The following is a 27,375-nucleotide window of genomic DNA, read 5'->3' on the forward strand; positions in this document are numbered from 1 at the left end:
TTTCTCTTCTTATCTGCATGGAGAATTTATTAATTCAAAGTAAGTATTAATTTCCACATTGAAATAAAAGCTCTTTTACAATTTGTTGCACAATGTTGAGTATTACATCCAGTTGCGTCACTCTGCACTAGTCTACAACTCATTCAATGTTCTTGTAATTTATATGTCCAATATACAGCCCAAAGGAAGCCAATATCAAAGAAACAAGAAGTCACACAACTTCAAGAATTACAGGATAAAGACAAGAAAATGGTCTAGAAAATACTGTCTGGGCTGGAAAAATGTTAATTACCATAAGTTAGCAATTTTGAGCTTAGAAGAGCATCAACCTACATGTCTATTCAAATGATTGATAATGCAATGACAGGCTTATTTTAAAAACTAGCTAAAATAAACAAACAAAAAGCAATAAATTTGCAATATTTAGAATACAGACCTAGTACTGTTTATCAATACATGTTTTGTTTTCATGGAATTTGCTTCCCATATAGTATTTTGTACTTTGGACACTTTCTATTGAACTCTTTATATCTAACCACCCTCATGAGGAATGGAATGACCCTTGTTATTGATAAGGGACAGTAAAAACTGCTTCAAGCAATGGAAGATATCATTTAGTCTCCTGGGGGTGCATAGCATGTGGGAGTCAAGGTTAAATGGACTTCACATGAATGGAATGCAGTGAGAAGGCTGTCAAGTCCAATAACAAGTGTCCTCCAATAACACACACCTTTCTATTCATTTTCCATAATAAAAGCATGGAAATATTTCCTTACTATAGACATGTATGGACAAATCTACACCTGCCAAATCACGAAAAACATACCTAGGCCCCATCTTCCAAAGAGTTATAATTTATCCAATCAATCTCAACTGTATGGAAATCCATCCATACCATATTTTTTTCTACAGGGAATTTGCACAATCTCCTAGTAAACAAAGAGATTCACACTGAATCTTCAAGAGAATGATTGAGGTATGAATATACATCATATCTAGACAATATTTTGAACAAATTTGTATTTTAGATGTTGACGTTGCTGGCCGTCCATAGCTGTGGTTGATCGGACAAATCGCAACTCTTTGTATTAAAGACGGGGCCCTGGTAGTTTGCCAGTGTGAAAGTAAACTTTAATGTAAAGTATTTTTATATCCCTGAAGGAAATACATGCAAACTGATCAATATTTTTCAATAGATAAATTACTTGAACCCTCACTGGGATATTCCAAGGTTACAACAGAAGTAAATGTAATCTAAATGAATTTTGATAACCTTAAATCCTATCAGGAGTTTAACAACAAGACAAATCTGCAGTTATAGAGTGAATGAATTTCATACAGAAGCTGCACTTCCAAATTTGAAAAAAAAAAGTACATGTAGGCAAGTGACAAATATGAAAATTACTGTGAAATAACAGGTTCCAGGTTCATTTTTTTTTTTTTTTTTTTGGTGTTTGGTCAATTTTCACTCCAGCACATCACCATTGAACTTAAAATGAACCTGGTCTTCGGAATAACGTTAAGTACATGATTTGGCTATATTTTTAAAGCACCAAACTGTTAAAATTATCAGCACCCCCCTCCTCCTCACCCCCTTTATAATCATACCAACATACATGTACAGTTAACACTCAAGCCAATAATGAACACTGGCTAAATCTGTCTTATAACCAAAAATTTCACACATCATTTATTTCCCCATTTTGCTGATCAGCAATATTAAGAGTATCAACAAACATTGACAACAAAAGAAATTCCAGTGCCCACAAAGTACTTTGCAGTAATGACAATCCAGACACAGGCTGTCAAACTTGAAAACAAACTCATTGAAGTGGAGAAAAGGTCCACGAGTCATCTCTTATTGATCATAAAATCAGCAATATATGTAAGCCTAGAGCTGTGGGCCCTACAACTCTTGTATATTTGAAGGACAAGTCCTCCCTAACGAAAGTTCATTTTGATAAAAGGAGAAAAATCCAAAGAACATAGCACTAAAAATGTCATCAAAATTTCATCACAATAAAATAATAAGAAAATTATGACATCTTAAAGTATGGCTTAATTTACCAAAATAGTTATATGCAAATCCTGGTCGGTATGCAAATGAGGGGACTGATGACGTCACCCACTCGCTATTCATTATATATTTAATTATATGAAATATAAATATTCTCCTCGTGTTCATGTGAAACAGATTTATCCCTCCCTGAACCTGTGGAATTACCATTGATTTAACATTTTGTAGGTCAGTCAAGTTGGTCACACTTAATAACGACAGAATTAGTGAGTAAGGGACATCATCCACTCTCTCATTTGCATGTAACTAGGCTTTACATACATTACTGTTTTGTGAATTTTATTTTACATCCGTTTTTGATGAAATTTTCAGCATTATGCTTCTTTGATTTTTTTTCTCTTGATTCAAATCAACATTCTTCTGGGGTGGACTTGACTTGTAAGGTTACGAACATTCTATAATTCTGTTTTTAGCTTTGAACCCTTATCAACAAATATCACTCCATGGCTGGCAGAGGGCGCGCGTGCATTTTCAAAAATGCACGGCTTGTATAGGCCTACATGTCAGAACGTTAGCTCAAGCATTCGCTACATGAAATGTTCACTGTGCACAAGAGTTAACACTTTTGTCTGACCAACAGAATAGGAAAAGACGTACATGTAAATCACATTACCACCCAGCCAACGATGTGTCTCTTGATATTCTATGTAACTTAAGGCAATTTTAATCACCTACACATGTAAATCGTGTACATTTTCAAGAGGCGACTTCCTTCTTTCAATCCATTTTCCTTCCTATTCCTAAGTTCCAATTCAACAAGTTTCAAAATTATCACCAAAGTCTCTTAGCGCAAAAGCACTTTCCCTCAAGCAAAATATGATTTTCTTGCAAGTACCACTCCCAAAATAGAACAGCAATAAATAATGGTAAGTGAGGGAGAGAGCACAAAAAAGATAAATGTAAATTATGTGATTGAAGTTACTAAACATTAATTGATAGAAATATTGTATAGCACTTGCAGGTCAATATACCATCTAAATATCCATTATTTTGATTCTCTTGTATTCAGGGCTCCACACTATTTTCTAATGGTCCAACCTGTTCATGTTGGACTAGTAGATACCCAGTTTTTCTATTTTTCACTGGTCCGAACCTAAAATTTACTAGTCCCCAAAAATGTAGAAAAACATAAAAAAAGGGTTGAGTTTATTTTGTTGTCCTTTATTGCTTTTATTGCCCCCCCCCCCAAAAAAAAAAAAAAAACCATACAAACAAACAGTACACACAATTCATGAGAGCCATTTTTCAATTTTGGAGAACCATTTTTTTAAGATGCCACAGCCATTTTTATAGTTTACAAAAAGAGGAAAAAATATCATTTGTATCAGTTTGATATACTTTTTATGGTCTCATCGGACCAGTAAAAGTTACTGGCCTGACAGCAATTTATACAGGTCTGGGACTGTCTGACAGATGCAAGTGACGCACCCTGTGTATCTTTGAATTTAAATGAATTCTGAGAGGATAAATTGATATTCTTCCATGGCATGCCTAATTTTGTTATGCCGTGTCCAATACTGGCTTGATATGTAAATATTATTTTGGCTATATTGGGAATCAATAAATACATGTAGATGAACTGGCCTGTTAATGAAATCAATTTTGGATGTTACATGCTATATCATCTCTTAAAGCTCATGGCTAAAATTGTCATTCCATGTCTGAAAAGGCCTTATTATATGGGGTATTGTCATTCACACGGGTTATTGATAACTCACTTTAATAATAACTGACCTATTTTAGTGAAACCTTCATGTATCTTGTATGTAACAGCTGTTTTGTCTCAGTAAGCTCACGCTTTCTCATGCCATGTCTGAAAAGGGCTTTTCATTTTGGCTTCTGCATTCACACTGGTAATTAACAACTAGCTGAATGAACTGACCTGTTAGTGATATCTATCTTGGATGTAAAATGGTATTTTGTTTCCTGAATTCAAGCGTTTTCATGCAAAGTCTAAAAGGGGCTTATCATTTTGTCTACTTCATTCACACTGGAAATAAATAACTAGCTGTACTGACCTATTAGAGAAATCTATCTTGGATGTAACAAGGTATTTCATCTTGTATTCTCAAGCCTTCTCATGCCATGTATGAAAGGGGCTTTTCTTTTAGGCTCCTGTCATTCATACTAGAAGTTAATAACTAGCTGTACTGACCTGTTAGTGAAGTCTATCTTGGATGTAACATGCTGTTTCATCTCCTTGATGTCATCCACCGGTAGAGTCCCAGACATGATCTGTCGTCGGCAGTCGATGAGCTCGTACAACATCTTGTGCACCAGGTCGTACTTCTCTATGTCTCTCTTCTATAAAATTGAATAATCACAAGTAAATTTATGAAAACAGTTGCTAAAACTTGGACAAAAAATGTTAATATAACTTTATAATCAATACTTAACCTTTATGCATCAACACAGATATCCTTGTTGCATTTGGAAATATTGAATCTAATTCTAAAGCCTATCTACAAGTAGTAAACCTTTGATAAATTTTTAAGAACATGAAATGTACTGAAAAATGATTCTAACATTTCAATATTACATAAGTGTAGCGTTATATTACTTTTCATTGAATGAAGTTTTTATGACATTTTTTTACATTATCCTGGAATTACTCCCCATTCCACGTCTGAAAATTGAATAAATAACATTAGAAAAATAAAATTTGGTTTCTAAATTCATACATTTCAACTATTAATTTTCCCCATGAATATATAAAAAGATTCTTTCATTCTCTTTTGATTTCTTTGTTCTTCTTTTATTTATGGCCTTAACACATGTTTCATACTTTCCAAACTCATCTAAAATTATTTCATATCATGAAGGATTATATTTGAATCTCAAATCAAATACAAGTGAGATACAAGAACTTGTGCAGTTTGTCGATAATGTACAGATGATGAATAGAGTTTATATTCATATTCAATAAAATCACATAATCTTTTCAATTGCATTAACATGAGCATTGCATCATTAAACCTGAAGGCCTACATTATGAATGTATTTCCATGCGTGATAAACCAAAGTAATTTCATGAATAGGAAGGACTATGGAAAGCTATGCATCATTGCCAATCCCTTTTGAACCAAACCTGTACATTCATGTATATGTAAAAAAAAAGAATGGGGGTCATATACATGTCGACTGTAGATTAAACATCATCCCTTATTCCTTTTAAAACAATCAACTAAATTTATGTACATACACATAGTATGGTATGGCCATTTTGCCATTTTCAAGAGGAAACAAGGCCCAACACTTGAATATTTATCATTAGCTACTTCACCCAGTTGCATGATCAGCACAACAACAAATTCGATAAATTAACAAAATTGGGAAGATGATATATATTACATGTAGCTTCTTCTTTACCATCAACTGAATCTGGCTACATCCAAAGGAAACAGATATTAAGAAGAGGAAGTATTTCTATTCCAGTTCTGATTTAATCTCTACAATCATCTTAGGGAGTTTTCATAACAATACATGCTTAGAGTACTGTGAAGAGATTTCCTTTGACAAGCTAATTATAATTGAAGCATAAAATCTGTACTGCAGTGTGGCTTCAAATGTCACAAAGAGTCTTACTTAAAGTAAAATATACACTGTACTTGGTACATGTAGCACCCATTGTGTAATTTAACATGCAGCCTATAATAAAAGCGAAGGCTGCATTGGCAATGGGCATACAATAACATGAATAATCACCTTTATTTGGTTCAATGCATGTATCAAAAATCTTTAAAAGGTGTGGTTGGCAGGGAATGTCAAAGCGAACAAATATCAGGGACAATTTTTTTTTCTTTTTTAATCATTTTTATTATACAAGTGTAAATCTGCTCAAATGCACTTCACACATTTACATAATTTGCAAAACAACCCCAAGAGAACCAAATTAATCTGAGATCCGAGTCCTTGCCTGGAGCCATAATTTGCCAATGAAATTTATATCACCATGCATGTAATAGAGAGAATCAGAATACCGGTAGCGGAAGCCAAGCTCAAATAGAACATTATACATGTAGGTGACATATTACAGGGAAATAGGAAAAACTACATGTACATACGTACATACTGTGCACTAAAAAAACTACTGTAAATTTATTTTTCCCTACACAGTGTCCTTAGCTTATACTGGAAGGCCTATTGGAAAATACATATATAGGCCTATGTTCCAAGAGCCTACTGTAAAAGCCTCAACCCTTTTGAACTTGCAAAGAAAAGATCACTGCTCTTTAGATTTAGAATAAAATATTTTTTTCCTTGCCTTCATGTACAGTATATGTTTGGAAAATAACATAAACCATGATTGCAAACACAGGCCAAATAGACCCCTCCCTCTATGAAATGCAATTTTGAGCTGCATTTCATCCTTGGACATGTTCCATTTTTACAATCACTGCGATGTAATTCAATTTCAACCCGAGACAAGATGTATTGCTCTACTACATAATTTCATTCAATTTGTTCAATGCGGGTTATCGCTACATCCAGCTACATGTACAAGCAATAAGAGCAGAGAGAAGACTCTATTGAAAACATATTTTGCCAGACATATTGCTTTGTTTTGATCTTTTCTTTCTCTCAAGTGCAGAAATACCTTCTTCATACTGTTCTTCAAGGGTGCGATCAAACCAAATGAAAGTGGGGATGTGACATCATCAGTCCATCTAATGAATATTCATGATGATGTGCATATAACTGTTTTCACAATATAATTGCTAAATTTTGAAATTTAATAACTTCGTTATTTGTTATCAAACTTTGTTGAAATTTTCAGCATTTTACTCTATTTAAAGATATAAACATTTTCAGCCCAGAGCATCCCTATTTATAAAGTTAAGAATCACACAGCTGGATTGTATGTACATGTAAGCCCAGATATCAAAAGAAATCTAAAAGCTGTGGTAGCTACAGGATTAAGCAAATTTTATCAATTTATCATTCATTATTATGAGCCCAGCTAATGTCCTCTGTAGTTTGACTTGAGAAGTACACAACCTGGAGTGAAAAGGGTCTGAACTGTACTTGCATCTACATGTAATTTTTGTCTACAGAAACTACCCAAGTAGTTCACATAAACTATTAAAACAACAATTTAACTTAAAAAACATTTGAGTTTTGACAGAAGACTTTTCATGTGAGTACAAAAAACAAAAACAAAAAAAGAAATAGAGAAGAAAAAGAAGGGAAAAGAAAAAAAAAGAATTTTACTTCTATATTTTTTTTTCTCAAAGAATACATGTACAAACGTGAATAATATTATAATATTCATGATGGCGAAAATAGTCAAATTGACTGGTTGCCAAATAAAAAGAAGACCCCCCCCCCCCTTTGGTGCTCAAATATACATCCAATCAAAACAGCCTTGTTATGGTCAGAAAAGAATGCAAGCACCATTTCTTTTTTTCATGGTCAATATTTTGACTGAACTTGTGAACCTTTCTACTGTTCCTCTTCATTCAAGTTGATTGATATACTCAAAAGGGTTCAATTCATTCTTTATTCCTCTTTTGTTCTTCTAAAAGAAAGGAATGCCTTGAACTGTGTGCTAAGTATGCACAAGGGAGTTCGGTCATTAAAAAAAAGAATCTGTATGTAATATAAAAATTTGTTACTTCCTGGCAACAATTTTTCAGGGTTTTTTTTTATTTGAAAATTGATATGCTTTTAGTCTTTTTTTAATTTATTTTTTTCCAATTTTCCTTCTTCCATGTCTCTTATATCTTTCCTTCTTCTTTATTTCTTCCTTTTCTTCCTTTCAATCTTTTTTCTTTCTCTTTCTCTATTTTGCTTTGTTTCTTTACTTTTTATCCATAATTATTGTTTATTCATTGCTGTCCATTCTTTCATTCTTTTTGGGTTTCTTTATTTTTTATTGTCTTTCATTATTGTTGCTTTAATAATAATAAAATATAGCCTTTATTATGCGCCATCTGTCTAGTGAACTATTCTGAGGCGCTTTCTATTTCTTTTGCTTTTCTTCTTCCTTTGGTCCTTTACCAATTAATTACCTATTTATTTGTTAATCTATTACTTTAAATTCATTTTACACTTTGTGTTTTACAGTATAAATGCCTGTTAATGATCAAGCTTGATATTTTTGGTCATTATTCATTAACCCTTTAATAATATGTAGGCACATTCAATAATTCATTCTTTATTCAGTCAGCCAGTAATTGAAACATTCATTATCTTTTATTCATTATAATTTTGTTATTTGAGAGGTTCCAAAAGAAATATGATTAAATGAAAATGATCATGTTTTAATGATCATGTTTTGTAAACTCATGATTGACTTACCAGAAAGAGTTGTTTCCACAGTATCCCCCATTCTCTTAGGACTGCTGTTAATTCTTGAACGATTGGAATCTCCTTGGGTGTCACCCGTTCATGGTGTGTTTCACTGTATTAAAGATCAATAGCAAGGCAGAAAATGATGGAATGAATGATTTAACATCAATAGAATACAAAGTACACAACTGTGAAAAGTTTAACCATCAAACTCCAATAAAAAAAGTCCATCCTATTTCCTAAATAAAATTCTATTCAGACTTTTTTTTCATGAAAAGCTTGAAAATCATAACATGTACAATAGTTAAATATACATATACAAATATGTAGGCCTAAATACCAGTTTGTGGTAACGATCTCAAAATGAGTTCGAATCGAATCCAATTAAATGATCACCAAACTGTTTGTGTGTATAATAAAAAATATGTGCCAAATGGCCTCTGAAAAAAATGTTTACCGGGTAATTGCTAAGAAATTAGCAAAATAAGCACAGGCTGATTCCATAAAATGTCAGGTATTTTTCCAAGTCCTACATAAAGTATGCCTTTCTGTGTTAGTGATCATCAGAATTATCGGTTTTCAGCTAAGATTTCATCATTTCATATTAAAAGATAAGTTTATTTCAATGTTCCAGATCTACATGTAGATCTATGATAATATGGTAACAATTAACCTTTACTTTTAAGACTTTCTCATGAAATGATTATTTTGCTGCAACTACTTTCTTTTACCTTTAATCAGAAGAGGAAATTTCATACTGCTCTGATAAAAATACAAGAAAATAATATACCTACATGTACAAGTATTAGAGGTTCCTTCAAATTATTAGAAAATTACATAAAAATGATGACCATTAGATCCTTAAAATCTGTGCATTTGCATTTTTTATCTTCAGACATTATCTTAAAGATCCAAATGCAAAACAGATCTTTTAGTTCTTTCTCACATAGACTCAAGTTGCAACCCTGATGTGTGCAATTGCAAGGGCTTTGTAACATACTGTTTAATTACAGTAAATTTTTGCACATTCTCACATGGAATTTAGGATATTGTTGAAATTTACCACATCTTCACAATCCATATTTACATTAAACAGGATACTGTGGGTGAACTTTGAAAATAAAGCCACACAGACTGCAGCAACTCAAAGAACTGCACCACAAATTATAATAATAATGGCTTAATTGATTTTATCCATGTTCATTTTTCATAGCAAAAATGATTCATGATTTACTTGCATCCTCAAATACCTAAGTTACAAAAACAATGTAGTTTTTACACAAAGTACCCCACTCAAAGAAAACCCAGACCACACAATAGTATGGATGATTAATAACCAAACTATTTCACTTTCAATATAAGCAACTCACAAACCATGGAATGTCTCCTCTATGAATTTGAAATGACCTCAGATCTAAGGTCATGTTCTTCTCAGTATGTCTTTTCGTGGGTGGATCGTGGAAGAACAACAGTGACATTTTTATTAATTTTTGGAAAGAGGCATGTACTGCTACCAAATTAGATGTTGGACCTGTAGGCCTACATGTTTGTGGAGCATCCAAGGACACCGTACTACATCATGTACATGTAGGCCTACTGTACTACATGTACTGTATAGCCATGTTGATACATCATTGCAGAGAATGCAGGCCAAAAAAATTAATAAATACTTTGTGCTTGCTCGTAATTTAAATTCTTTTTTTTTTTTCATGGAGAGAGTCGGGCCTACCAGTAACACAGTACATGTACACGTCATTGCCTTTCCTGAAAAAAAAATATATGAATAAGGCCATCTGTATAATAATCACAACAAAGTCATTTAGACCCAACCACTTGAAAATATTTGCGTAGGAGGAGGAGAGGGTAAAACACTGTTGTTTAGTTTGACGATGGTATTATTTATTAAATGTGAGTTTTAGCTGTCATAACAATTAAAGTTACAATGTATAGATTACTGGAAACTATTCATAAAATCACTATCATGAAAAGAACATTTAGGCTTGCCTTTAATACAGTATCATATTCAAGAACAAAATGCAAATATTTCTAACTTTCAGTAAAGAAGCTCACATCTAAAAGTCAAATCAAACACAATCTACAAAATGTACATGTACAGCTGTGATTGTAAATCACCACAAACAAATTTTTAAACAATTCAGCCAATTGCCACTATTTATAAAGTCTGTAATGGTTAAAGTAGGCCTATTGGACTTTGGTTAAAATGCATCTTTCCACATGCATTCTGAGACATACTGTATATTCACCCCAATGTTATTCTTTATATATTTACACAATTAAATAACAAACTCGATATTAATCTTAAATAATAAATTTAAACTACAATTAGGCATTTTACATAGGCTGTAATCAAGGAATCCACAATATCCACATCCTATCTTTTTAGCATCATAAAAAGGACAAACCTACAATACAGCTTGGTAAAACAATTAACAAGGGGAGCGTTAAGTAAACTTCTGACCAAGTTTCCCACACCTACAAGTTCATGTAAAAGGGCAGCTGAAAGCGAATTTCTTCTTAGATGCCTGTATGAATAGAATGAATAGTACATTCACTTGCATTGTACAGTAAGGCAATTAATATTAATGGAGCAATTAAAGGTGAACTACAATAGTACAACTGCCCGTTGTTTGATAGAACAATTGCAATGTTTATGTGTAGGACTATATACAGTACATTGTACGATGTACATGTATAGTCTGCACAATACCCTTCTTAAATCAAGCTACATTGTAGAGTTTGTGATTGAGCATGTGATAAGAACAAGCCTCATCTCCCTTGTATGGGCAGGGGGAGGGGAGAATGGCTTGTGGTAATTTACAAGTACATACATGTACATGTATTCCCGAAATGCCCGCAACGTAGCCCTATACTATATCATTATAACCTTACAATAGCATTATCGCACATTATAGCACAATAGCACTTCTTTCTTCATTGATAGTACTAATATAGGATATCATATTAAAATCAATCATGTAAACATTACAAGTCTTTAGTTGGCACTTTACTAGTGATCCCCTGAACCCAGCTTTTGTCTACATCAGTGCAACTTTAATATTCACTATTAAAAGGCTTCGTGCATTTGACTTGACAGAGCACTAACTATTAAACAAATTAACCAGAATTTTTGCCTTAAATTTGATATCAAATGGTTCAACCTCATCCATCCCAAAGTTTATTTGAATAAAATAGAAATCCTAAAAATTTAATTTAAATTCAAAAAATATATAGGTAGATAGTCGGTAATGGGAATTTTGAAAACATACAAGATTGATTAAGTAACTATATATAATATTCAAGAGCTGGTTTAAACCAATTCTACAAAAAAAAAAAACATTTTATAAATCACTGCACTTCCATGCATACATGTGTACTGTTTTGTGAAGTTTAAAAAAGAAATTGTGAAAACTCTTTTTCATATCCAAATTTGAAAAAAATGTCAGTTTTATGCTTGTTTTATTCTATGAGTTCACATTTACTCATTGTTGAGGTGGACTCGACCTTTAATGCAGCGATTATATCATGATCAATGCACAGGCACCCAGGCATGGCAAATCTTAACCTTGTTGTTGCAAAAAGACTTGAAAGTATTGCTTGTGGGAATATATTACAGGTCAGGCCTGCAGGCCAAAAATGCTTGTTTTCGCATAAGGCTGTCAGAATATCTGTAAAAGGCTTCCATATTCAGAAAGCAAGCATACATGTATTTCAGTGAGTTTTCACAAATTATAGAGGACGTTTACACACTAGAAACGTGTAGGCCTACATGTACTAGCATATTAACAAGTACATGTACAAGTATTGGGAATTGAAAACCTATGTGGGAAGTGACAATTTATGTACAGTATAGGTCCTAATGATTTCTATTTTTCATTTCATTCATTAACACAGCAAGACATCAATTGTCATTTAGGTAGATCCATGCATCTGTTAAAGTTTTACTAAAATCCCCAATAGATTACAAAAATGTTGCTATGATTAGTTTTCACTTGTAAACTGCTCTCCAATGTCGAAAATGTTAATTTTCTTCAAGATTATTTTTTTTAAATTGATTTATCATGAACCATAAAGAGGCTAATTGATGGAATTATTTATGTATGACAACATAACATGAAAGGTATATAACAACTCAATTGGTGATCTCACAAAATTATAAATATTGTACTATTAAGTTCACAACTTGCTTCCTTACGATGGATTTTTGCCAAACTTTCATTGGCATGTTTCTCTCATATATTTTTCTGCTTGTTTTAATGGGTCGCCGCCTGTCTGACTTTACCCTTCAAAGTTTAATGCTGTATTTTAATAAAGAGGCAATCTTCTATACTTGTTCACTGAACAAACTTACCGGTACACTGAAGGAATACATGTATTGTTGGAATCAACATGAATCAATTGAGTCAGTGTGACTGTAAACACCCCAAGTGATAAGAAAAGAGACACTGGTTCAAAAAACATATTGCAATGTAGTTTTCAAATTTCAATATACCTTTGCTATGTATATCAGTTCATAAAGTGACTTTGAACTAACTCTATCGTCCCAAGAAACAATCATCACCCAGCAGTGAGATATTTCATACTCTGTTATGCTTTTCACACTGCATTTCCTTAACCCCATACATGTACTTTCCTTAACCCCGCACTATCCTTAACCCCAGACTATCTTTTTTTGGTTTCACACTGTCTTTCTTAACCCAATACTATTTACTTAGCCGGGGTTAACACCTTAACCCCGGACTATCGCACATCTCATGAATATTGATGAATTTGCCACACAGAACGAGTGGGCTTGTGTGAAAATAGAAAATTCAAAGAATAAGATCAAAGACGGTTTGAGAAAATATTGAGAAAGTTATGAGCATTTGAATATTGCGATCACTAATGCTATGGAGATTTTCCCATTGGCAATGCGACAAAGATGTGTGATGTCACATGTGAACAACTTCCCCTTAGATGGACTATAAAATACCCTCAAAATGTATCTTTTTGCTCTTTCTTCTGGTGATACCAACTCTTTATCCATAATTTATTCTTTGAAAATCTGTATTACATACCCTCCTATAGAAAGAATACATGCATATGATCTACTGATAGATGTGATAAAAGAGGCTGTTCTCACTACGTTCCTAAAACTAGTTTACTGGAAACTAGTTTAGTGGAAACTAGTTTAACGCGTAGTGAGAACGGTCGAAGCGGTCTTGGGAGCGATCTTCCAAACCAGTTTGGAAAACCACCTCGCGATGTAGTTTTCAAGATCGCTTTGCCTCGTTAAACTGGTTTTAGCGTGAGTGAGGACACAACCGTTCTTCGGGAAGCGATCTTCGCACATTTTGAGCGCGCTACTCCACACGACAGGTGTAGAATGCCTATGCTGCGGTTTCGAATTTCGCGCAAAACGTGTCACCCTACTGAGAGCGTTTCCACAGCAACAAGAGCGCTTTATGTGAAGTGATTTTGAAAACCACTTTCGTGTGATCAAGTCGGAACGCTAGCAAAGCGATCTTCCGAATTGGTTTTCTGAATCGGTTTCCAGAAAACTAGTTTTAGAAAGCGTAATGAGAACGGCCTCAAAGAGGCAGTTGAAGTCAAATATATACAAAAGTAATGGGGAAATTGTTCAGATGTTACATCACACATAATATCACATTGCCAATGGGAGGATCTACATGTGCAGTACAATAATGATCTGAACTTCAAATGCTCATAACTTTCTTATTATTGATTCAATTTTTCTCAAACTTTTTTTATAAATTTCTTCGATTTTTCTGTTTTCGCACAAGCTATCTTGTTCCAAAGGTTTCATTTTCCTTTTAGGAAAATATGTGCAGTGTGAAAAACATATCAATATATCATAGTGTATTTCGGTGGCCAGGATGAACTTGTACAGACATTTATGGAGCCCTTCAACCCAATTGCCCAGTGCCGAGTGTCTCCCTGACGTCTCAAAAAAAAGGAATCAATACAGTTGATGGTAGAAACTGCAATATCTGAGCCCCTATTTCATAAAAGGTACTATAAATATAACTTTGCCATCCAAACAATGGTAGAAGTGCTCAACAGCCAATCAAAATCAAAGATTCCTTTAAAGTTATCATTAAGTTTTAAGCAACAGGCCCAGAACTGGTTCACTATTGTGCATGTGGTCTTTCTAAATACTTTCACTATTTCATATTTCTCAGATGTTTTCATCATTTCCATTGCAAAATATGCATGGAAAGTTTCCAAAAACATCAGAATGCAAAGAATGTTCATTTATGACTCAATCGGGATATCAAATATTTAAATACCCAAAGGCTGGAAGAATGGGTGAAGGGAGGGGTTTAATATTATTCTCATGTGGCATATTACATTGTACATTGTAACTGATATTAGACTTGACTTTATTACAGAAGTCTTGACAAAAGGAGCTTTTACAACTTTGTTATTACAAAAAGGAGGCAAGCCATATATGTATGTATCAGTGACATAAAATTTAGGATTTTTCTTTTTAATAGAAAGTTACCATTTTTGTGAACAAATATCAACTCATAATATATGGTTGTATAAATTATATTTATGTCAATACACAACTTACCCAATGGTCTCCACCAAAGCTTCCTTGATATGTACATAACCTTTGGGGAAGATGCCCTGTTATAACAATAAAAAAAATAATGATAAAGAAACAAGATAATTTTTATTGATTTATTTCTAACAGCACATATGATATCATTAAATCAAAACATGAACAAAAGGGTCAACGAAAGCTTCAATCAAAATTCAATATCCATGAGAGTGAAAAAAAGCAAGGCTACTTTGATACTATACATGTATAAATGTTAAGGCTTGGTCCCACTGCACTTATGGATGAAGAGAGGATGTAAAATGGAAAAGAATCTTGCCATCCGTTGGAAAACGTACCTGTTGTGTACTCTTTCCGTATGTGTTTCATATGCTCTATATCTATACATCGAGCATCCATCCACTGTGATTTCATCATTTGCCCATTTTGTCCATCGTCTGGAGCGGGTGAAAACCATGGACCTACTAGTAGGTCCATGATGAAAACGGATGGAGCCACCCCAAAATTTTGCTTGTCCGCTGTATACGTTATGAGTACGTTTTGTATCTGTCGGCCAGTGGGACCAGGCCTTAATAGTGGTTTCATTTTTCTGTTCTAGAGTGCTGGGAATATGACAAAACACCACTTGGAAGATTTTCTGGTCATTTAAAAGCAATCTCTTGTTGTGGGTAAGAGGGATACAAAAAATATGAGCTTTAAATGTCAGAAGTTTTTAAGGATATCAAAGAATGTCCAATGCAAAGGATTGCTTTTCAGATGCCTTCAAATTAAAACACTTTAATAGGCCAATAAAGAAATGACACAAATGTCTGGCCAACAATTTGTGTGTAGTCCCATTCAAGTAGTGTGCAGTGATAAAGGCTGTATATGTAGTAATCAGCAGACAATAATTTTAATCATTTTTCTCTGGTGATTCCAAAATCTTACATCAAATGTGTACACTATTTCTCCAGTGTATTATAATCAGAATATTCCAAACACTATTAAAGGCAATTACATGCACTTTAAAGTTTAATAATTCAATGACCAGAACTTCAGCTCATGTTTATCCAAAAAAAGCAAAGCAAATTCCCCAAAATTTTATGAGTTCTTATCATTCAAGCAACTTTATGCTTCCTCAATTTACATTTTACATAAACACATCCTTGATCCTGATAATTTTGGAAAAGACAAAAGTATTCTTTTTAAGGCCAATAAACAATGGAATTAAGAGCTCCTAGATCGACCAAGTATAGACATAAAACATGAAAAGCTATGAAGATCCCTCTTGTACAGTACGGTACATTACCCTCTCATGAAATACAAGCGGATAAATTGTGGTCAAAAGTTGGCAGTTTTATCTTGGGCAATGTTCCTCTTTAAAAGAAATCTAATAACAAAGTGCACTTAATAACCTTAAACCAATCAGTTTGAAATGGAACAACTTATGGCATAATTTCCAAGTACTGTACACGTGTGCATCTACTTGTGATCTGTGTTTCATCTTCATGTACTTCAGCACTTAAACACTACTTGGCATAAAATGCTCATCTCAATCAGCATGAGTTTTCAAATAATCACCCTATTTCTGATACAGAACAGAATATTACCAAAAACACAACAATCTCAAGATGATATTGTCATGAAGATGCCATTTATGGGCTATGAATTAAACCTTGAGAATCTTGAGACTACTTGATATTTTTTGTGAAATATCATGCGATTTGGTTTAATAAATATTCAGCAACAGTACTTTGCCATTTTTTTCCCAGATTAATTAATTCATCAATATCACAAAAACTTAATCCAGAGTATCCTGTTCAGTTCTAAACAAAAATGACAAAAAATGCTCACAGGAAAACAAAAATGAATGAGTAGAGTGAGAAAGAAGAAATGGGGATTCAATGTACATACATGTACAAAATTTAAAAGGGTATAGACAAATATTAAAAAAGGGAAAATAAAAATGATGTACTTGTACAGGTACGTATGCATGTACATGTACATGTTAAACCATTGCAAACAAAATACATATTAAAGGCCAAAAGGTGATTTGCCCCAAAATGTCAAGAAGTCCAAGTAGTTGTTGGAATCAAAACAAAACTTATGTTTGCATTCATGAACAATTAAGTAGGAAAATAGCCCCCATTCCAGAAATATTACCTGTATTTGACGTTATATTTTCTATTTTTGTTGTTGTTGTTTTGTTTTAGCATGTAGGAAGTATGGTTCAAAAGCTGACAATCATCAACACATAATGACCATGAGGAAAGCAAGCCAGACAGGGAACAGATGGCATATAGTGAGACTAATGGTTCCATTAATGAGGCGTAGGAGAAAGATTAATAAAAAGCCACTGTGTTTTTCAATCATATTCCACACAGTCACAGCCTAACATCATCATATCAATATGACGTTGCTAGCATATTTCATACATACATGTACAGTGGCTGGTCTATATGTGTATTAAATGTTTCAGTTGATGTGGTAATATTGAGTTGCTTTCCATAATGGTTGAATAATATTTCTAGAATCAAATCTGTCCATCGTTTTATTCAATCTCTGTTTATAATTAAAGGTCAAGTCTAGTCACACCAACAAGAAGTTGATTTGAATTTATAAATTAAAATCCAATAAAACTGTGTGCTGAAAATTTCATCAATATCTATATAAAATGAAATTTTCTGCATTTTACTCATTTGTTTTTCTTTATCTATTGAAATCAGCTCAGGCAAGATGGACTTGCCCTTTAACATGCCAATATTTAAGATGACATGGTTTGGGGAAAATTAGGTTGTTATCCATGAAAATAATGAAAGATGCTCTACTTCTAAAATTCAAACCAAATGTCCTTCTAAATAATACCCCTTTCATAAACCCAATTATGCGGCTAATAGCAGCATAATTTGGTCGTAAAATCGGAGGAGGACCAGAGTTATCCGCATTATTTTGATGCTGCAATTATCCGCATAATAGCAGCATCGGGACAAGATTTTGAGTTTATGAACGTATTTCCAGATAATGCGGATAATTGCCATGGTGCGGTCACAAGGTCACCCTTTTCCAACACAACCGCATCGGAGGGGGCGTGTCCAGTTGTCATGACGATTATCCGCCTTTTTCAGGACGGGCGCTCGTAAAAATAATGCGGATAATTTTCGGAGTTTGTGAACGCAATTTTTATTGAATTATCCGCATTACTATTAGGCGGCTAATTGGAGGATAGGTTTATGAAAGGGGTATTAGTCATGTTCTAAACACTGTGTTCAGGGCACTGTTCACAGTGGAGGAAATATGGCATTTTTTTTTTACTCCTGAGTGCATATCAAAATGGTCTGAACACAAGAAGCTACCAATAGTCAAATACTATGGCTATTTTGATAAAGTTCAAAAGGTTGACCTAAGTTTGGCCTGTACAAATGAAGGCATCTTTGATGGGTGTGGGAACAAGGAATACATCTGTTTGTCTCTCTCACTGGTTGTTCCAAGGTAGAAAGTACATTAGCATACTTTCCCTGCAAAGCCATATTCAGGAAAGCAATATATTTGACATTTTATTCTGGCTTGTTCTGAGTCCACCATCAAATGCCAAAAATGTAAAATGGACATACAGTCTATCTTTTAGAAGCATTTGGCAACCATTCAATAATGTGAATTACATGTACATGAACATTGAAATATTGAATCCAAGATTTCATTTCCAACTATACAAAAGTATAGTAATTTATAAATATCTTTCCATTTTACCTATTCCTTTTGAAAATTTAAACTTTTATATCTATCATATTTCAGACTTCTCTCAGGAATGTTCTTATCCTCTAAAAATTGGCATTCCAACAAGTCCATAAAAACTTTAACAATTATTGTAAACTGCAAATATTGTCCCATTCCATGATTGGGATTGCTTCGGGAATTTGTTTTATACCACAAATAAAAAATAAAATATGCATTTTTTTTATTTTAGTCAGGCACACAACCAAAATTTGTAAAAATATTGTTTGTTTTTATTTTTCACAAGGATCCAACCAAAATAATAGACTATAGAAAATAAATTATATCAAAATGCCTGCAATAACTTTTCAAAATTACTTCTGCAAAGATTTCTCTATAAAGGTTCCAGAAATAAATGCAGTGTGAATGCAAATTACAATTACTTTTCATAGGCATGTGGTATTAAGAATGCGCGTCATTGCAAATCGTGTTGCTGGCTAACATCTACAAGATCTCATTTTGTTTAGACTTGTGTGAACATGGAAAATAATCATTATGTATTGTTTAGCCTTTTGTTTTAACAGGCAGTTATGAAATACCAGACAACAGCCTTAAAAGATTTCCAAAAACGATCACAGACATCCAAATTTGGTTCTCCTCCAGATGGTTACTCTCTGTATAAACATTAAAGCCAAGTATGTTGTTTAATAAAGAAGCCCCCTGATTGTTGAGCCTGTCAAGACCTCTGTCTAGAGACCTTGTTGAAACCATTACAAACCTAGACAACTGTCTGTGCAAATGTGAAAATGATGCACTGATAGATTTGTAAATTGGTGATTTAATTGTCATCAGAGCATTCCATCCTCAAGATTTGTTTGGAATCTTGGAGTGGTGTGAGAATGTGTTTGTTTCATTGTATAGTGACAAAAGGGGCATTGAAATTCATAACTGGTTTTTATAATAAAACTTTTAGTTGCAGCAAACATTTATTTCAGGAGAGTCTATAAAATCAAGGTTAATTGTCACCATAATTATTATCATATATATATCTAGATCTGGTACATTAATGTAAACTTATCTATGTGAAATCATGAAATCTTCACCGAAAACCGATCATTCTGATGATCACTAACACAGGAAAGCACATGTGGGACAGTGTATATATATTGCTCGGAAAAATACCTGACATTTTATGGAATTACGTGCTTATTTTGCTTATTTCTCAGCGATTACACATTTTCTTCCAGAGCCACTTGGCACATATTTTTTATTTATACATACAAACACTTGGGTGTTAATCTAATATCGGATTCTGTTTGAACTGGTATCTTTGAGGGGCAAATAATAACTACTTTTGATATGAATTCTTTCACATTTGTCCAGTAATTGTATAGATGCAGAAGGAAGCAGCATTTAATTCACATGTGTGTGTGTTTCCATGTATCGTTTCCACAGACCCATTTCATACTTTAAAACTTGTTATAATAACTTATTTGCAATAATTGTTTAAAGCTACTGAAATCATTCGATTTGATTGGTCGATAGTAAGTTATAGAAATTGTGCATTTATTATAAGAAGTCATCATGAAACGGATAACATATTGCAGGGAGCCATGCTACTTTTTAAGGACTGTTTCATTGATTCAACAAAAAATGGAAATATAGGCCTACTCTCTCTCTCTCTCTCTCTCTCCTTTCCTACTTCTCAATTTCAAATTTTCGTCCATATTTTCATTTCATTTCTCCTGAACCATCTCTACGTGATAGGATATGGTGTGTACATGTCAGGATTTGATGAATGTGATCTCTTCCTTTCTCTTCCTTTTCTCCTTCTGTTTTTCCTCCTTTTCTCTTCTCTCTTTTCCATTCTCTCCATTTATTTCCTTACACCTTCATGACTTCCATTTTCATTTGTCTAGTTTCCTTCTTTCTTTTCATTCAACCTACCACTACATTCTTCTTTTTTCCACTGACACTACTTTTTTTTCTGAGATCAAATAGTTTACATTTATTACATCCATTACATCTGTCTATCTATCTATCTATCTATCCATCTATCTAATTAACTATAACTACACAATGAGGCTTAATAAGCTGCTAATACACTACTGAGCGAACAAGTAAACTTTCAATTATCATAAGATGGGAAAAAGTGGAACAAAGCTCACCTTCAACTGTCTGTTCCTTGTATTACTTCCTCTGTACCATCCTGTACAAAAAAAGAACAATAATATATGTAGATAATCAATACACACGCTGCAAGTAATCATCTGTTTTACTACATCCCAGTAATGCACATAACATGGAACAGGTGTAAATGTAGATCATGCATCTCCTCATCCCCCCACAACATTCTCCCTCCCCTCCCCACACATACACAGACAATCTCACATTTTACCATCACTTTCAAGGGTCATTCTTTCAACTCCAACTTCCCAAGTGTTCGCTATTGTGGTATACAATTAAAAGTGTAGAGACTTGTTTTTAAAGGGGCACCTTTACATCATTTCATGGTTGAAGTCTTCTCGTTTTTGCCCAAATGTATATTTTCTCCTGCTCCCTAAGTAGAGGAAAGTGTTCAATACATTAAACAATCTATAAAAAAAAAATTGTAACAAGTGGAACGCCTCTGGCAGTCTCGCCTGCATTACGCGATTCAATATAACAGAAGTACTGACTTTGAAAACAGCTATTGAATAATTATTCACAAAAGGAAACACTCATATGATAATAAAATACTATGTCCATTGACCCAACATGACCCTTTGACCATGATCATGTGAAATAAGATGTGTGCAAAACATTCTTGATTACCCTAATATGTCTAGATGGATCATGAACTACATGTACATGTGTAGATCCATACACTTTCTTAGTTATGATGCCAATTCAACAAATACCCCCAACATGGCCAAATTTCATTGACTTTAAATGACCTTTGATCTTGGTCATGTAACCTGAAAAGTGCACAGGATATTCAGGGATACATGGTTACTCTATAAATGTCCAAGTTTCATGAACTAGATCCATAAAATTTTATTAAAGTTCAGTCAGTCCGCAAGCCCCTGTGTTAATGAGCAAATGAGCAAGATTTATCCAAGTCCTCTCGTGGCTGAATTCATGTCCCTGCAAAATCTCGTGAATTGTGAGACTTTCTTTCTCAAAGAATTTAACCACTTTCTCCTTGAGTAATATTGATTATTTTTGTACCATGGGCAAGAGTAAATGTTACTCTTTTATATTGGTCATTTCTTTTGAATGAAATATTTTGATAAATAAGTGAATTTTTTACCTGAAAAGATGCATCAAACATAATTTTCTTCCTCTGTTTTCACTTGCAAATTGTGCAACATTTTGTGTTTTAGGCACCAACATTATTTATATCATCAGAAAGCTCAAACTCTATACTTTCTTACAATGTCACTCTTGATATGTGGCATCCTTTAGATGGGTCAGCAGCAACCAAAAAATTACTTGTTTTCTTTCCAGGGCTCTTTTTTGAAAAACTTAAAAATTTTCCAGGGCTAATTTTTCGTTTTCCAGGGCTCTTTTTCCACTTTCCAGGGCTACAATTTCTGGAGCTATTTCGCGGCTTTTTTGCGTTTGTGTGTGTGTGTGTGTGTCTGTGTGTGTGTATGTGTGTGTGTGCCACATTGAAGGGATGCTGGTCAGCAGTGCAGGGCTGCTCTGCTGCAGGCTCTGCTTTAACAAGATGTACTGATTTATTCTAATAATTCTCGTGAATTTTGTCTACTACTCTACTGTCTCTTCTTCCAGTATAATTTAACATCAGTTACATTTTCATTATTTACAAACAAAAAATTGAGGGGGAGATGTGATAGTATCATTAGTATGACATATTTCCTTGTCTCCCCCTCAATTTCGAGCTAGTTACAATTACGAAATCTATCTATAGAGTAGTCTAACAGAGCTAGCTAAGAGCATGCAACACTACAGTATAGTACAGTACGTATATATATACACGGTAGCTAGCATATACGATGTAATCATACGCGTGTACTGTACATGCGATAGCAACGAAGCTTCGAAGCAGCGCGGCGCGAGCTAGTGAGAAGTACGTACCGGTACCATCTCGAATTCATAGGCACATGTACCACATGCACTATTCACGCCCGTAAACAGAGATTCACAGGTAAGTTCTCTTAGCTGACACGATCCTATGATGGACTCGCGTGCACTGAAATGAGCAATGTTATTGTGCCACTGTATCTTGTATTTGCTTGTGTGACTCTGCGGGCAGCTCCGCGGTGATTTACGTACATATATACGTGATGTTCGCAACTGCAGTCGGGCAATGAGTTTGAGATTTTGTAGCACAATTGGTGTGCGCGTAGGAAACAGCTCAAGATTGTAATATAAGCGGTCACACGCAAATGCAAACAAGTACACATTTAAATGCAATATAATGTATAATGTATAATTTAAATGCAATCACGTACGTATGCATGAAATGCTACATAAATATACAGTGTTGACGGGGGCGATTATGAGTTTTGCAGTCGCCCTCGTGTGAATGTTTTTAGCCCTTTTCCGGGGCTCTTTTTGGACTTTCCGGGGCGAATTTGCCCGCCGCCCCCGTGTAATTTTTTGGTTGGTCAGCAGCCAGCTTTATCCATCAAGATGCAAGACGAGATTTCTGAAATTTCTGAGTAACATAAAATCCAGAGTTCTGATTGGCTGAATACTGTTTTCAAAACAACAGGCGCGGGTAATTTGAAGAGATTACCACATGGTGAGTGTGACCTTGCAGAGGCCCAGTGTGGGTAACATTGGGATTTGCGTGGGTGTGTGGTCTATGACCAATCAGAGCGCAGTATTCTTGTTTTTGAGCTGCAAAATGTACTTGGCCTATAAAAAGCTGGCTGCTGACCCATCTAAAATACATCTTCTTATTAAAATTATATCATATTAAAGCTTAGATCTTCAGCTTTATCATGATCTAAAAATCATTTGTGCCCAAACAGAAATTAATTGTGAAAACAACAACTTTTGTTGCATGAAAAAAAATATTTTGTCTCATGTTTTAGATCAAAATTTTTTCCTTTATTACAACATTCTTTTAAAAATCCAAACACATGACCTGAAAGAATGATTCTTCTTCTTTACAAAGATACCAAAAACATGAAATTTGGTCAATATTTAGAGCAGCAATGGCCGAATAAAAAGAGGTGTTTTGGTTCGCACCAAGCTCATTAACTATGCAAAAACCCTCGAGTCATGAATATCACTTGGATAAAAGAAGCTACTTTTTCAGGGCTTGCGGACTGACTGAGTTATGATGACAATTCCTAAAATACCCCCAACATTATCAAAGTTCATTGAACCTAAAGACCTTTGACCTTGGTCATGTGACCTGAAACTTGCACAGGATGTTCAGGGATACTTAATTGCTCTTACATGTATGTCTAAGTTTCATGAACTAGATCTATAAAATTTGAAAGTTATGATGACAATTCCACAAAAAACCCAACATGGTCTAAGTTCGTTGACCCTAAGTGACCTTCAAGCTTGGTCATGTGACCAGAAACCAGAAAAGCAGGATCTTCAGTGATACACTTCTACCCTTATGTCTAAGTTTCATGAACTAGGTCCATATACTTTCTGACGACATTTCAAAAACATAACCTTGGTTAAGATTTCAACATTGATTCCTACAACATGGTCTACTTGTAAGTTCACTGATCCCAAATGACCTTTGACCTTGGTCATGTGACCTGAAACTCGGGCTAGATGTTAAAGGAGAATGAAACTCTTGGAGCAAGTTAGCTTTTGTGAAAGCAGAAAAATCAAAGAATAAGATCAACAAAAGTTTGAGTAAAATAGGACTAGCAATAGAAGAGTTATGAGCATTTGAATGTCGAGATCACTAATGCTATGGAGATCCTCCCATTGGCAATGCGACCAAGATCTATGATGTCACAGATGAACAACTTACCCTTTTGGACACTGAAAATATACCCCAAAACATCTCTTTTTGCTCATTCTAATCATATGACAAACGATTCATCAATGATAAAATGTTGTGAAACCTCTGTACTTGTTCTCTCATAAAGAGAACACCTCACCTTGTGATAGACTCTATAAAAGTGAGAATATAAGTGAAATAAGTACTTACGTAATGAGGGAGTTGTACGTGTGTGACATCACAGATCTTGGTCGCATTGCCAATGGGAGGATCTACATGGCATTAGTGATCTCAATATTCAAATGCTCATAATTTTCTTATTATTCATTCAATCTTCCTCAAACTTTCAACAGTATGTTTCTTTGATTTTTCTCTTTGATATGGATTCAGCTGGTTTCAAGGGTTTCATTCTCCTTTAAGTAATACTTGATTACCCTTACATCCAAGTTTCATGAACTAGGTCTATATACTTTCTAAGTTAAGATGACATTTCAAAAACTTAACCTTGGTTAAGATTTCAATGTTGATGACGCCGTCGGAAAAGCTGCGCCTATAGTCTCGCTCTGCTATGAAGGCGAGACAAAAATAAGTTTTCTTCTTGGAAAAGACTGGGATAGTTCTTGCTGTAAAAAAAAAACATGTAACATTGTCATTTCAAGAAATCTTTTCTTTCCCACATCCTTCCTTGATGCATATTGAAAGGTAATCATTACCAGTATTGTAAAATATAAAAAAAATATGGGAAAAAACACTTCCTTTCTTTGTAGCTCCACTACGCATGCGGTTAATGAGCTTCTCAACTCAACACAGCAGTTCCATTTCATTGCTCTATATTTTACCTCTTTTAATTTAGGTTTTATACAGAGTCCTATTTCTTTAAACAATGTATTTTGGCTGGGTTGTGCATGAAGTAGCATTAACAATTGTTTAGAGTAAAGTGAAATGACAATAGACTTACCTGCACTTTCTTCTACAATCTGCACAGTATCACCAACACTAAGAGCTAGTTCATGGGGGCCAGACCCAATGAAATTGTAGATGGCTAGAAAAGGGTTGTAAAAAAAAGATTAAAGAGAGGAGAAAAGAATATCAAATATAATTAGCTAGTAATATTTTGTTAAAAACTGTGACATACTTCCAAAAACCCTTTATATAGCAAAACAATCAATGGCTAGAATGTACTGTATACCTACTGATCAGGAAAGGGATTAAATGTACATGGAAACGTTGTTTGGACATGTAAGTTCTGGTATATGTACATGTAAATGTAGTCCCAAATGTATATAGTCACTATTCCACTACTACATGTACATTCAACTGTTATACATGTATGGAGCAAATGTTTAAACTGGATTTTAGTCAGGATCCAAGCCCCCCCAAAAAAAAAAAAAAAAAAAAAATTCTGGGGGGTTAAAACTTAGTACACAGAATAAAACAAACATGTACAGATTGAGTTTATGGATTATCTCCTCTTCTTTTAATGTAGGTTCTAGGTATTTACACATACAACATTAATGGTCAATATCAAATGAAAGAATTACATTACGGAAGATGCTATTCACTGCAATGTTAATGCTTATCCAATGTTACAGATTTCAGGATTGTAGGCCCCCGAAAACAGGACATTATTTTTTTTGCCTGATAACTGGGTTTATTTATAGTTGGTCTAATGCCATTTTGTCCAATTACCAACTCATCTACTATCATTTGGTCTACCATCAGTTCATCCATTATCCACATTGTCTAATTGCTATTTCATCCACTCACCATTTTATCTAATATCCAGTGGGTCCAATAGCTATTTAATCCATATACCATTTGGTCTAATTGGACTTAGTGTTAATTGGGCAAAATACATGAAAATAAAATGGATAACCAGTAAGACCAACTGGTTATGAGACGAAATGGTAATAGACGAATTGGTGATTAGACGAAGTGATTATTGGACCAAATGGTTAGTGGACCCAATGGTTGTTCGACAAATTTTGATGGACGGAATGGCATTAGACTAGAATGAAGGTAGACCATTTGGATGAGTTGGCAGTAGATGAATTGGCAATTTACCATTACATGTTGGATCCTGAAAAACTTTGATCAATCAATGACAACCCATAAATAGTCTTAGAACGGTACATGTTACATAACTCATCAGAGTAAACCATGACAAGAATTTACCCAACACTCTAGATACAAGTACATGTACCACACAGTGCAGGAAAGATAAGACATAGACCTAATTATGCTCTAACATTTCGCATTTATCTACATCTTGTAAAAACAAAAGCTTTGCAAATAAACTTTGATTACCAAGACAGTACTGTACTGTACATTCATGTATTGTGAGGGCATTTTGTATACGTGTACAAGTAGACCCTGTTTTGTACAGACTAGAGTAGAGCCAAAATAAGATATCATGTAGGTGACAGTGGGTCATTCTGAGTTTCCGAATAGGTCTACAGCTTTCAACAAAGAGTAGGCGCCCGATGTACTACAGCAAAACATTACAAAACCTATTGCAAATTTTTTTGTACATACGTAGGGCTATAAATACACATGCACATTAAAGGCAATGGACACTACTTTTCCAGTCTGACCTACCAGGACTTTTGATGAGTTTTTTTTTTCATTTGTTCATTTGTACGTGTAGTTGTATGCCTCATAAACTACAGCATTAAACATCATAGGAAATACACCCAATATGGGTATTTTTTTGTTTGTTTGTTTTCTTCATTTGTACATATGTTGTATGCTTCATAAATGACAGTATTTTCAGGGTAGGAAATAATTTTCTTTTTTAGGAGAGGGGGG

At 34.1% G+C, this 27,375-nt stretch overlaps 1 protein-coding gene across 8 annotated transcripts in view; it reads right to left on the reverse strand.

The window, feature by feature from the left end:
• LOC129273213 (dedicator of cytokinesis protein 1-like) overlaps window positions 1-25,604 on the reverse strand; it is an 85,726-nt gene extending 60,122 nt beyond the window's left edge. For all 8 annotated transcript variants that reach the window (XM_064107170.1, XM_064107168.1, XM_064107169.1 and 5 more), the window contains exons 1-5: window positions 25,526-25,604; window positions 20,810-20,850; window positions 14,964-15,019; window positions 8,378-8,480; window positions 4,233-4,381 (exon numbers count right to left, since the gene is read on the reverse strand). In XM_064107170.1, coding sequence (XP_063963240.1) covers window positions 4,233-4,345 — 113 coding nt within the window. In that variant the 5' untranslated portion in view covers window positions 4,346-4,381; window positions 8,378-8,480; window positions 14,964-15,019; window positions 20,810-20,850; window positions 25,526-25,604. The remainder of the gene's footprint in view (window positions 1-4,232; window positions 4,382-8,377; window positions 8,481-14,963; window positions 15,020-20,809; window positions 20,851-25,525) is intronic.
• Window positions 25,605-27,375: the final 1,771 nt, after the last annotated feature.

This window comes from Lytechinus pictus, chromosome 12 (assembly GCF_037042905.1).
Source record: "Lytechinus pictus isolate F3 Inbred chromosome 12, Lp3.0, whole genome shotgun sequence".
Taxonomy (NCBI): domain Eukaryota; kingdom Metazoa; phylum Echinodermata; class Echinoidea; order Temnopleuroida; family Toxopneustidae; genus Lytechinus; species Lytechinus pictus.